General features: G+C 34.8%; 1 protein-coding gene across 6 annotated transcripts in view; it reads right to left on the bottom strand.

Moving 5' to 3' along the window:
* RIF1 (replication timing regulatory factor 1) overlaps positions 1-13,344 on the bottom strand; it is a 57,402-nt gene that overhangs the window by 15,379 nt on the left and 28,679 nt on the right. For all 6 annotated transcript variants that reach the window (XM_010839972.1, XM_010839975.1, XM_010839976.1 and 3 more), the window contains exons 21-25: positions 5,643-5,742; positions 3,404-3,668; positions 2,185-2,227; positions 1,094-1,296; positions 454-553 (exon numbers count right to left, since the gene is read on the bottom strand). In XM_010839972.1, coding sequence (XP_010838274.1) covers positions 454-553; positions 1,094-1,296; positions 2,185-2,227; positions 3,404-3,668; positions 5,643-5,742 — 711 coding nt within the window. The remainder of the gene's footprint in view (positions 1-453; positions 554-1,093; positions 1,297-2,184; positions 2,228-3,403; positions 3,669-5,642; positions 5,743-13,344) is intronic.

The raw sequence follows: 13,344 nt of genomic DNA, 5'->3' as shown, positions 1-13,344 counted from the left end.
AATGGAAAATGTGGTATCAATGATTTGTTTCTCTAACAGAAGGAATGAGATTCAACAGAAAGAAATGAGAAAATGAAGTGTAGCTCTTAGGTGGGGAATAGTAACTAGAAGTCCTAGTTTTACAAAGCAACATTTAACCATATCTTAATAATTCTGACCTCTGTAAAACAATACATGGGGTGTCAGTTTTTTAAAATAAAAGATCATTAATGAATAAGAATTGGGTATTATTTACATGAGAACCTATGGTGAAATTTACTGCCTTTTAATTTGTAAGTTTTCCAGGCCACACAACTAACTGTACGCAAAACCCCTATGTTGTGGAACTCTTCTGTTCAGGTTTTATCTCTTCAGTCAGTCTTAAGCTTCTGTCCTTTTTAAAGTTACACTGATATCCAATAAATCACTCAAACATCACATAAAAGTAAACAAAAACGCCCCCCCTCAACCTACCATATCTGAATATGGTCCACTGGATTCCTCCATAATTTCAACATTTTCCAAACCAGGCAATAAAAGCAGAGATTTTTGTTTGGCTTGTTTCAGTATTGGCCTTCAAATATAAGTAAATATACTTTGAATTAAGTAGTACTGTTGGCACATTAAGAACAGTTCAATTACAATTTTAAAGTGATAAAAAACACATCCAGCTTAAGACTGTTTCTTACTCTACATACATAAAACCAGGAGAAATTTACAGACAATATTAGAATTTTTCACTAAACTCTTCAGTTTCTGAATTTTATTCTTTAAAAACTTCTCAAACTTTCACCATAAATTTCAAACAAGAGCAGACTGTTACATTAAGTACATATCAGCTAGATTTAACAGCCATCAGCTTCCTGCCCCTTGTTGGAAACTCCTTTTGTTAAGCATAATTTGAAACTGCTTTTTATGTTTCTAAAACTAAGTTTATTCTAAGGACCAAAGCAAAGGGTCAAATAATTTTAATAATTACCGTGTACTCCAAACAAGAATATTTTAACTAGGAAATCCTCTACAGTGATTCTACATAAGGATTTATGTTAAAACCAAAATGTCAATTTACATAATCAGAACAGAGTAACTATATAAAGTTTTATTGTTAGCATACTTTAACTCCTCAGGATAAATCAACATCGTCACTTTAGCAAATGTGGCATTCCAGAACTGAGCACTTTGTTTTCTTATCTGTTTGTTCTTGTGTGAAAATATTATGCATAATAATGGCGAGATCTGTTCAAGAAGTTCACTGTCGTAAGTTCCAGTGTAGCTGACATGTAGACAAGCAATTATATCTCCTAGTAGCTTTTCTAACTAGGAAAAAGAAAAAGTTCATTAGGGTAACACTTAGAAATGTTACTTTTCAGAGATAAAAAACAAAAGCACAAAGCATACTAAACAACTCACAGAGTACGTTATTTCAATTTTTAAAACTCAAATGACTTTAAAACAATTTTTATTGATTTATTTTTGGCTGTGCTTCGTCTTTGTTGCTGCACAGGCTTTTCTCTAGCTGCACAGAATGGGTGGGGGCTACTCTCTAGTTGTGATGCTTGGGTTTCTCATTGGGGTGACTTCTGTTGTGGAGCACGAGCTCTAGGGCACACAGGCTTCAGCTGCTGCAGCACGTAGGCTCAGTAATTGAGCTCCAGGGCTCTAGAGCACTGGCTCAGTAGCTGTGGCATGCAGGCTTGTATGTTCTGCAGGATGCAGGATCTTCCCAGATAAGGGACAGAACCTATGTCGTCTGCATTGGCAGACAGATTTTTTACCACTGAGCCACCAGGAAGTCCTCAAATGGCTTTTTAAAAGCTCTCATCACCTTCAATATATAATACTCTTTATAAGCTGACAAGAACTTACTTTATTGATAGAACAGCTTGAATTCAAGCTTATTTTACATTAACAGAAGAAATTTGTTTTCACATAAATTATGAGATTAATAGTTGCCTAACCTTGGAGCCAATTACCTTCACACATAAAAGAATGAGACAGGAGTAGTTGAGTTATATGAATTTAAGGCAATATTATTAAATCATGAATGATCCTTGGATTATACCCATTTCATATCAAAAGTTCATTAAAATTAAAGCATAATGATATCCCTTTAAAATAATCAGCAGAATTATATTGAAGGGAGACATTTAAATTCTAAAACTTTTCTTCATGAAAGTATGTTTTATGAACAATGTCTATTTGTACCTTGTTGTTCATACAACTATACACTTTAGGAACTTCATCAAGCCTAGAAGAAAAACAAAGAGTACCATTTATATTTTAGAACATAAACCTAGAAACACTGTAATGCAGCCCAAAACTGAGACGTACAATGATATAAAAAGGTGCCCAAAGACTTAACAAAAAATGTCAAACTGGAAACATTAAACATGAAACAAACATGTCTTTTAATACAGGAGTTAAAGAAAAACATCTGGAATAGACCTCAAAGTATTACTACTAGTCACCTATTTCTATGCTTTTTAATGAAGTTTTTAAACATGAAACAAACCTGTCTTTTAACACAGGAGTTAAAGAAAAACATCTGGAATAGATCTCAAAGTATTATTACTAGTCACCTGTTTTTATGCTTTTTAATGAATTTTTATGAAGTTTAAGGACTAAAAAAGACTTGCAAAAATTTAATAAATTTGAAGTTCCATTAAATCTGTTCCTAAAGCTTCCTCTGTGTTTATGAAAAACAGACTGTATTATTACTGAACCACATAAGCTTGCTATAAAGAACACTGATGAATTCTCTCAAAATGCTTCTTTAAAATATGTTGGGATTTTTTCGTGGTTTTTCTCTTATATACTGCTTGCTTTGGTTCAAATGCAAAGGGTAATATAAAACAACACAAACTTCTGGAGAGTAATTCAGAAATTTAAATGCACATACTTTTTGAACCAACAATTTCATTTTAAGCCCTGTTCTGCAGGAATAGTGGGCAAATGATTTATGTACAAATATATTGACCTGTAATATTGTTAGTTATGAGAGGAAAGACTAGAAAACATGTCCAACAGGAAACTGGGTAAAGTGTCATGGAGTCCTGTGCAGACACTAAAAACAATGAGATACTTAGGTTAAGTGAATATCATATACTTAACTGCTAAGTAGTATGTCAAGTCATATACATTATATATTTAACATGTAAGCTTTTTGTATTAATTCTGTAAAGAGATGCACTAAAGTAAAAATTGTGCTGGATTAAGAATGAAAAATAAAGGGACTTCCAATTGCTACCTCATATTTTACTATTTGAGCTATCTTTTTAACAAAAGCATAGTTTCATATATTATCCACTCCAGTAAACTTTAAAGATTAAGATCTTTAACAACAAAGCTGATATGACAACAAGTTTGCTACCCATATCTAGTTATATATGTTTAAGTCTAAGAGCTATTAAGGCAAAATACTTACTTTGAGTTTTCATAAAATAATGCCAGAGGTCTTGTTAAAGCTGCAAATATTTGCTGGATCATAGAAGGCAGAGAAATATGTCCAAGTAAATTGGAAAGAATGCTGGTGATTGAGTTGCCAATAGTGAGGAGAGTATCAGAATGTACTTCCTTGAGGCTCAGTGTGTGAAAAGAATAGATCACTCTCACAATAAGTTTAATTAAAGAAGCCAACTTCCCTAAAGGTTCCTTCTTCTTTTTGGACCAATCTGTAGGTCTCTGTGGTGCTAAGATAAAACAGTGACAGCTTTTAGAATTAATGGTAATTAAAGCAAACTAATGTAATTAAATGAAACAATATGATCCACTACTTTGGGAAACAGTGTTTTACGCAAGAAGCATCAATGGATGAGTAACTCATGAATCAAAGTATGCTGAGTAACAAGATATTTATGAAGTCTCAAAGAACTTGCCACAAAACATTAATTTATTAACTGTGTTTCCTAATGAATTTTATAGTGCAAAACCGACAGATATGATCTTAATCAAACAGTAAATGTTATCATTATCAATAGTGGGACAAACTGACTTACATGCCTGTTGACATAATGCACTGATAAGAAAACACCGAATTACTTCTGTAGCATCCCCATAAAGAAATAAAATCTCAATCTAATATTGAGGAAATACTGACAAACCCCAATTGAGAGACCTTCAAAATCTAACCTTGCCTTTACTTCACTTCTAATGGTCATGAAAGATAAGACTTGGGAAATATTTTAGATCAAAGACTTGTCTTACAAGTGCTGTGAAATGTTCTAGGAAATAAAAGTAGAAAAGGGGGTGGGGGTGAAAATAAGGCAAAAGCATCAACTGATAACTGAGGAACCCTAGTAAAAAGTAGTATCTGTGTTTAATTTTTGCAATGTTTCTCTAAAACAAATTACAAAGTAAAAATTATCAAAAACTCTCAAAGTGATCCTGATGCATATTGATGAATAATAACAATTTTATTTCAACTATTTGTAAATTTTGTTTGCTCTCAGCTTGTGCTGGCAGTTTTTAGATTTTTCCCCTAGTTTCAATAAATTTCAATAGCCAGGAACACCTCTTGCAAGATAAGGATTGAAAACAAAAAACATTTCTAATTCTGGGTTTATAGATCATGGATAGAAATGATATTCAGTTAATTCTTATTTTTCAGAAGTTAACAAAACATGTAAAACTTTCAACAACGGGATCATCATCTATGCCTTATCAAACTTCAGGGGCTTAAAAAATATATTCTGATATCATTTGCTATATAACCTTTCTATATTTAGAGAATTTTAATTTTCCTGACAAAGAGGTAATTAGATTAGAGGTAATTAGATTAAGTATTGTTCAGTCTGAAAGGGGACTAAGACTAAAGAAAAAAATCTATTTCTGTGGCTTGAGGCTGGGATGCTTTAATTACCAAACAAGTTTCTCTATATTACTGTAAAAATGAAACACCAAAAAACTACCCCCACCCCAAAAAGCCCTGCAAATATTTTATGTTCTAGAAATCTTTACACTAATTCAAAGAAAGATCTTATTAAAGGAAAATTGAGTATGTTCCCACTCTTTAAACAGGAAAAGTAACCTTTAAACAAAATACTTCTTGTAACTAGAAGGTTCTTTTCTATTCAGTATGATAATATATAATCATTGGTAGAAAATATATAATTTCAAAGAACCAATTAGTACATTAACAGCTCATAATATAATTTAGAATTAATCAAGGCATATAGTTATGAAAATAAGATTTAAGATTTCAATTGCTGAATTTTATACAGTAAAAACTGTGTTACACTTTTAGAGTCATTTTACATTTCCTGTAAAACCATAACCAATTAACCACTGCCATGATTTTCTATGCAGTTTAACATCAATTCAATGATCATTTCAGATAAGGCTATCAAATAAGAACATTTTAACTAAGTTCAAGCTTTTTGTCCAGATAATCCCTTGTAACCAGATGGAGTAAGTAAAATCATCTGTATTATTAGGCAATCTCTACATAGGACAAAATTTGTTTCTGCATCATAAAAAGGGGTTATACACTGCAGGGGTGGGTGAGAGAGATACATCGAGAGAGAGAAAGAGAGCAGCATGTGAACTAGCAAAATAACATGGTTATATAACATTAAAAGTAGGTAAAATTAGATGGGAAAGCTATTAGGATATGCCCTGATACAGTTCAGACAGCCTTGCTTATACTGAATGAATAAAATACTTACATTTAGTTTTGGGTTGATATTTAATATTATATGGTGAAAAGTCGATGCAATCAACCATTACAGTAATAATATGAGTGATCCTATCCAAGAACAATAAATTCTGGAAAAGAACAGTTAGGTATTGCATGACAACCTTTTAACTAATGGCATGGTTTATAAAACTTGTAAGCATGAATAAAAAATATAACTTTAACTCCCATGTATGACATATAGTAACACACACCATAGTTTATGCCATTTAAGACACATTAACTGTATGTGTGTGTGTGTTAGTCCTTAGTTGTGTTCAACTCTTTGTGACCCCATGGACTGCAGCCTGCCAGGCTCCTCCACCCACGGAATTCTACAGGCAGGAACACTTGAGTGGGTTGCCATTTCCTTCTCCAGGTAACTATTTCCTAGTTATCTGCTGTGTGCCAAGTATTCAATACTATACCTTTTTTTCCCTCAATACTGAAATGGAAGTGTTCACTAAACCCATAAAAACCAAACATAAAAAAGTTGCTAAGCTCCCTGATATTCTTTCCATCTCCTTCCTCAGATCCAAATGAAACAGAACAAAGGAAATCCCAGTACCACCAGTCAAGAACATCTCAAAACAAAAACAAAACAAAAAAACGCAGTGAGCTTTCATAGAAGAAACTGAGTAACAAGACATAGGGAGGGTTCTGAGAAAAAGATCTGATCGTTATTAGAAAAACCATACGGGTAAAAGACTACTGAAATTACAGTTCTATACAATTGCCCTTCCTTTATTCTCCAATACTGTTCACTTCTCCAATTCACTGGACTAATTCACAGGTCTGCCAAAGACAACCTTCCCCAGTGGATGTTAAGAACCAAGAAGGGGAAGGGAGAGCCCTGCTGGCCTGTTAACCTATGAATAACACATGGAAGGTTCAGTCCAAATGACAATCTACACACCCCTACAGAAAAGACATGAAAGATCTAGATGCTTCCATCTTGATCACAATTACAAGGCAAAGCTTCCTTATAACTACAATTTGCTATCAAAGCCAGATAAACAGGAGTTCTCTCCTGGGTTAGGAAACACATTCCAGCTAATAATATTGCTCAACATTAGCCTTTATTGTCAAATATGAAGAAGGTGTGTTAAATACGAACAGAACTAATCAACAAGGAAAGAGGCAATAACAGAAACAGAAGAAAATAAAATACTCTCAAATGTAAGAGGAAATCATATTCACTTAAAAACATTAAATGTAAAATTAAAATTATCAAACACTTCAGCGTTTAAACCGAAAGATGGACACAGAAATATCAAGCTCCCAGAAAGCAGGACCAGAAATAAAGCAAAACACAGAGAGATACAGAGAAAGAAGAGACACAGAGGATGACACCTGAAGACCTCAGCACTTTTTCCTCAGATGAAGGCACAGCTCCTTAAACTGAAAAGATCCACCAAATACTTAACAGAACGATTTTAAAAGATGCCTCAAGACACAACCTTGGTGAGATGTCTAAATTCCAAAGGTAAAAAGAAAATCCTAAACTTAAACTAAAAAACAGGTTGATAATACTAAAATTAGTATCAAATGATGAATTTGCAACAGCAGCAGTAACAAAAATAACAAGTCTTAGATGTGTATTTTGTAGAAAAACTTTACAGAAAAGGGAACAAATGAGCCTATGTTTAACTTCAGAGCTGTGATAAAAAATTTTCTGGAACCTAAAACTTTTAACTAATTGGTTATATATTTGACAAGATGTTATTAGTCACATGTTTATCATTTCTACAATATAAAAATTGGACAATGAGGAACTCCAATCTCACAAATGAAGGTATCTGCAAAAAATCTTAAAACACTAATCTACAATGTTTTAAAAGAATTTCACTGTGACCAAGAAGAGAATCTCAAGGACACAAAACTGTGTTAATATACAGAAATGTATATTGACAAGAGATTTCATATATGCCGGTAGTAACCAAGTATAGGCAGGGAAGAGACCATTTATACTAGATAAAACTAGATAAAACAACTATAAAACCCCCAAATCAAGCAAGCTATGTTCAGTTTAGAACTAAAAAAAATATTTCTGAACAGAAAAACTCAATGTTATAAAGATAGAAATTATTTTCCAAATTAATCTCTGAATGCAATATAACCAATCATGCCGAGCAAAATCCCAACAGGGTATTTTATAAAATTTAGGAAGATTCTAAATTTCTTCAGAAGAGAACAAAATGTAAGTCCATCCAAGATAAGAATTTAAAAGCAAAAACCAAGGGTCAAGCTTTTCCCTAAAAATCACAAAAACATTCAACAAGTTCACTGTCTCTGTGGCCAGTAACAGCACACTTTTAAAGCCACTCTGCCAAATACTATGATATCAAAAGCCCATAATCAGAACTGACACATTATAACTATCTCTACTCTTCTCAGCAGGGTAACCACTATCAAGGACTAGAAATCTTTTCAAATAAAAAAAATGGCACACTTCAGAGTAATAAATAAAATAAATTTCAAATGGAAAGAACCCTGTATTCACATATATATGTGCATATAAATATGTAACTTATTGGTTTATTCTAGAATGATACATATCAAACTGCTGACACCAGTTATTCTTTTTATAGAGTAAGGGAAAGGTGTGAATAGGAACCTACATTTTTAAGACCACAAACTTTCAAAGGACAGACTTTAAAAAGCTAATAGGTATATTAAAGACCTAAATGAAAGACCAATTATAAAGATCAGCCCTGGGATTTCTTTGGAAGCAATGATGCTAAAGCTGAAACTCCAGTACTTTGGCCACCTCATGTGAAGAGTTGACTCATTGGAAAAGACTCTGATGCTGGGAGGGATTGGGGGTAGGAGGAGAAGGGGACGACAGAGGATGAGATGGCTGGATGGCATCACCGACTCAATGGACGTGAGTCTGAGTGAACTCTGGGAGTTGGTGATGGACAGGGAGGCCTGGCGTGCTGCGATTCACGGGGTCGCAAAGAGTCGGACACAACTGAGCGACTGAACTGAACTGAACTGAGATGTAAGAGCAGAGACTATAAAACTCATAGAGGAAAACATAGGCAGAACACTGTAAGACAAATAAATCACAGAAAGATCCTCTATGACCCACCTCCCAAAGTAATGGAAATAAAAACAAACAAGTGAGACGTAATTAAACTTAAAAGCTTTTGCACAGCAAAGGAAGCTATAAACAAGATGAAAAGACAACACTCAGAATGGGTGAAAACAATAGCAAATGAAACAACTGACAAAGAATTTCCAAAGTATACAACCAGCTCATACAACTCAACACCAGAAAAACCCAATTAAAAAGTGGGAAAAAGACCTAAACAGACATTTCTCCAAAGAAAACATATGGATGGCTAATAAACACATGAAAAGATCCTCAACACTGCTCATTATTAGAGAAATGAAAATCAAAACTACAATGAGGTATCACCTCACATGAGTCAGAATGGCCAGCACCAAAAACTCTACAAACAATAAATGCTGGAGAGGGTGTAGTGAAAAGGGAAGCTTCTTAAACTGTTGGCGGGAATGTAAATTGATATAGTCACTATGTGACTTGTTTTTAAGATACAAGTTTTTTAAGGAGACTCCTTAAAAAACTAGGAATAAAACTATCATTATGACCCAGCAAACCCACTACTAGTCATACATCCTGAGGAAACCAAAACTAAAAAAGTCACATCTACCCCAATGTTGTGAGAATTGGACCATAAAGCAAGTTGAGCGCCATAGAATTGACGCTTTTGAACTGTGGTGTTGGAGAAGACTCTTGAGAATCCCTTGGACTGCAAGGAGATCCAACCAGTCCATCCTAAAGGAAATCAGGCCTGAATATTCATTGGAAGGACTGATGCTGAAGCTGAAACTCCAATACTTGGCCACCTAATGCAAAGAACTGACTCATCTGAAAAGACCCTGATGCTGGGAAAGATTGAAGGCAGGAGGAGAAGGGGATGACAGAGGATGAGATGGTTGGATGGCATCACCAACTCAATGGACATGAGTTTGAGTAAACTCCAGGAGTTGGTGATGAACAGGGTGCGGTGTGCTGCAGTCCATGGGGTCGCAAAGAGTCAGACACGACTGAGACACTGAACTGAACCCCAATGTTTACTGTAGCACTATTTACATTAGCTAGTACAAAGAAGCAAACTAGATGTCCATAGACAGATGAATGGATAAAGAAGATGTGATACATACTTCTTCTCACTGCACATGGAACATCCTCCAGGACCGGCCACATCCTGGACCACAAATCAAGCCCTGGTAAATTTCTAAAAAGTGAATAATTTCAAGCATTTTTTCTGATCACAATGCTGTAAGATTAGACTATCAACTACCAGGAAAAAAATGTAAAAAACACAAACATGGAGGCTAAATAACACACTTAATAAGGATCACTAAGGAAATCAAAACAGGCATAGAAACAAATGATAATGAAAACACAACAACCCCAAACCTATGTGATTCAGTTAAAGTGCTAAGCGGGAAGTTCATAGCAATACAAAGGCTACCTCAGGAAACCAGAGAAATATCAAATCAACAACTTAACCTTACACTAAAAGCAACTAGAAAAAGAACAACAACAACAACAACAAAAAAAAAAACCCAGTAGAAGGAAAGAAATCATAAAATTCAGAGCAGAAATAAATGGGGGAAAAAAAAAAAAAGGAGACTATAGCAAAGATCAATAAAACTAAAAGCTGGTTCTTTGAGAAAATAAAATAGATAAGCCATTAGCCATACTCATCAAGACAAAAAGGAAAAAATCTCAAATCAATAAAATTAGAAATGAAAATGGAGAAATCACAACACAGAAATACAAAGGAACCTAAGACACTACTATGAGCAACTATATGCCCATAAAATGCACAACATGGAAGAAATGGACAAATTCTTAGAAAAGTATAACCTTCCAAAACTGAACCAGGAACAAATATAAAATTTAAACAAATCACAAGCACAGAAATCGAAACCGTATCTTCCAACAAACAAAAGCCCAGGATCAGATGGCTTCACAGGTTAATTCTACCAAAAATTTAGAGAAGAGCTAACACCTATCCTACTCAAACTCTTCCAGAAAATTGCAGAGGAAGGAAAACGCCCAAACTCATTCTATGAGGCCACCATCACCCTAACACCAAATAAAAGATGCCACACAAAAAAGAGAAAACTACAGGCTGGTATCACTGATAAACATAGATGCAAAAATCAACAAAATTCGAGCAAACAGAATCCAACAACATATTAAAAGGATCATACATCATGACCAAGCAGGCTTTATTCCAGAGATACAAGGATTCTTCAATATGTGCAAAATCAATGTGATACACCATATTAATAAATTGAAAGATAAAAACCACGTGATTATTTCTATAGATGCAGAGAAAGCCTTTGAAAAAATTCAAACCCATTTATGATAAAAACTCTCTAGAAAACAGGCACAGAAGGAACACACCTCAACATAATAAAAGCCAGATATGATAAACCCACAGCAAGCATTATCCTCAATGGTGAAAAAAAGGAAAGCTTTTACTCTAAAATCAGGAACAAGACAAGGGTGCCCACTCTCACCACTACTGTTCAACAGTTTTGGAAGTCCTAGCCACAGCAATCAGAGAAGAAATAAAAGGAATTCAGATTGTAAAAGTAGTAGTAAAACTATTTGCAGATGACATGATCCTCTACATAGAAAACCCTAAAGATGCCACCAGAAAATTACTAGAGCTAATCCACAAATACAGTAAAGTCACAGGATATAAAATTAATACATAGAAATCCCTTGCATCCCTATATGCTTACAATGAAAAATCAGAAAAAGACATTAAGGAAACAACACCACTCACCACTGCAACAGAAAGAATAAAATACTTAGGAATACATTAACTTAAAGAAACAAAAAACCTGTATACAGAAAACTACAAAACACTGATGAAAGAAATCAAAGATGACACAAACAGATGGAGAAATATACCATGTTCTTAGATTGGAAGAATCAATATAGTGAAAATGAATATACTACCCAAAGCAATCTATAGATTAAATTCAATTTTTTTTTTAAACAAAAAAATTTCACAATTTATATGGAGACACAAAAGACCCTGAATATCCAAAGCAATCCTCTAGGAAGAAGAATGGAGCTGGAGGAATCAACCTTCCTGACTTCAGACTACACTACAAAGCTACAGTATAGTACTGGCCCAAAGACAGAAATACACATCAATGGAACAAAACAAAGTCTGGAGATAAACCGATACACCTATGGACACCATACCTTTGACAAAAGTGAAGTTGCTCAGTCATGTCCGACTCTTTGCAACTCCATGGACTGTAGCCTACCAGGCTCTGAGGAGCCTCTCAGTCCATGGAATTCTCCAGGCAAGAGTACTGGAGTGGGTTGTCATTTCCTTCTCCAGGGGATCTTCCCAACCCAGGGATTGAACTTGGGTCTCCCACACTGCAGGCAGACGCTTTACCGTCTGAGCCACCAGGGAAGCCTTTGACAAAGGAGGCAAAAGTGTACAATGGAGAAAAGACAATCTCTTCAACAAGTGGTGCTGGGAAAACTGATCAATTGCATGTAGAAGAATGACACTAGAACATTTTCTAATACCACACAAAAATAAATTCAAAATGTATTAAACACCTAAATGTAACACCAGAAACTCGAAAACTCTTAGAGGAAAACAAAGGCAGAACACTTGATGACATAAATCATAGCAAGATCTTCTATGACCCACCTCCCAGAGAAACAGAAATAAAAACAAAAATAAACAAATGGGACCTAATTAAACTTAAAAGCTTTTGCAGGAAAACTGTAAGCAAGGTGAAAAGACAGTCCTCAGAATGGGAGAAAATAACAGCATATACAACTGGCAAATAATTAATCTCCAAAATACACAAGCAGCCCAATACCAAAAAAAAGAACCCAATCAGAAAGTGGGCAAAAGACCTAAACAGACATTTTTTCAAAGAAGACATACAGATGGCTAATAAATACATGAAAGATGCTCAACATCACTCATTATTAGAGAAATGCAAATCAAAACCACCATGAGACATCATTGTACACAGATCAGAACTGCCATCATCAGAAAGTCTACAAACAATAAATGCTGGAGAGGGTTTGGAGAAGAGGAAACCCTCTTACACTATTGGTGCAAATGCAAACCGGTACAGCCACTGTGGAGAATAGTGTGGAGATTCCTCAAAAATCTGGGAACAGAACTGCCGCACGACCCAGCAATGCTACTGCTGGGCATATATTCTGAGGAAATCAGAATTGAAAGAGCAACCTAGAGTCCTTTGGCAGATGAATGGATAAGAAAGTTGTGGTATACAGACACAATGGAGTATTACTCAATTATAAAAAGGAACGCATATGAGTCTGTTCTAATGAGGATGACGAACCTGGAGCCTACTATACAAAGTGAAGTCAGAAACAGCAAGAAAAATATTCTATATTAACACATATATATGAAATTTAGAAAGACAGTGTCGACAATTCTACTTTCATGGCAGCAAAGACAACACAGATGTAAAGAAGAGACTTTTGGACTCAGCAGAAGGCAATGACTGGATGATCTGAGAGAGTAACATTGAAATATATACACTACCATATGCAAAACAGATGACCCATGTGAGTTTGATGCATGAAGCAGGGCACCCAAAGCTGGTGCTCTGGGACAACCTAGAGGGAC

The sequence above is a fragment of the Bison bison genome, unplaced genomic scaffold (genome assembly GCF_000754665.1).
Source record: "Bison bison bison isolate TAMUID 2011002044 unplaced genomic scaffold, Bison_UMD1.0 scf7180017864139, whole genome shotgun sequence".
Classification (NCBI taxonomy): Eukaryota; Metazoa; Chordata; class Mammalia; order Artiodactyla; family Bovidae; genus Bison; species Bison bison.
The sequence above is the reverse complement of the archived record's forward strand: the minus strand, read 5'-3'. Positions and strand labels throughout refer to the sequence as shown.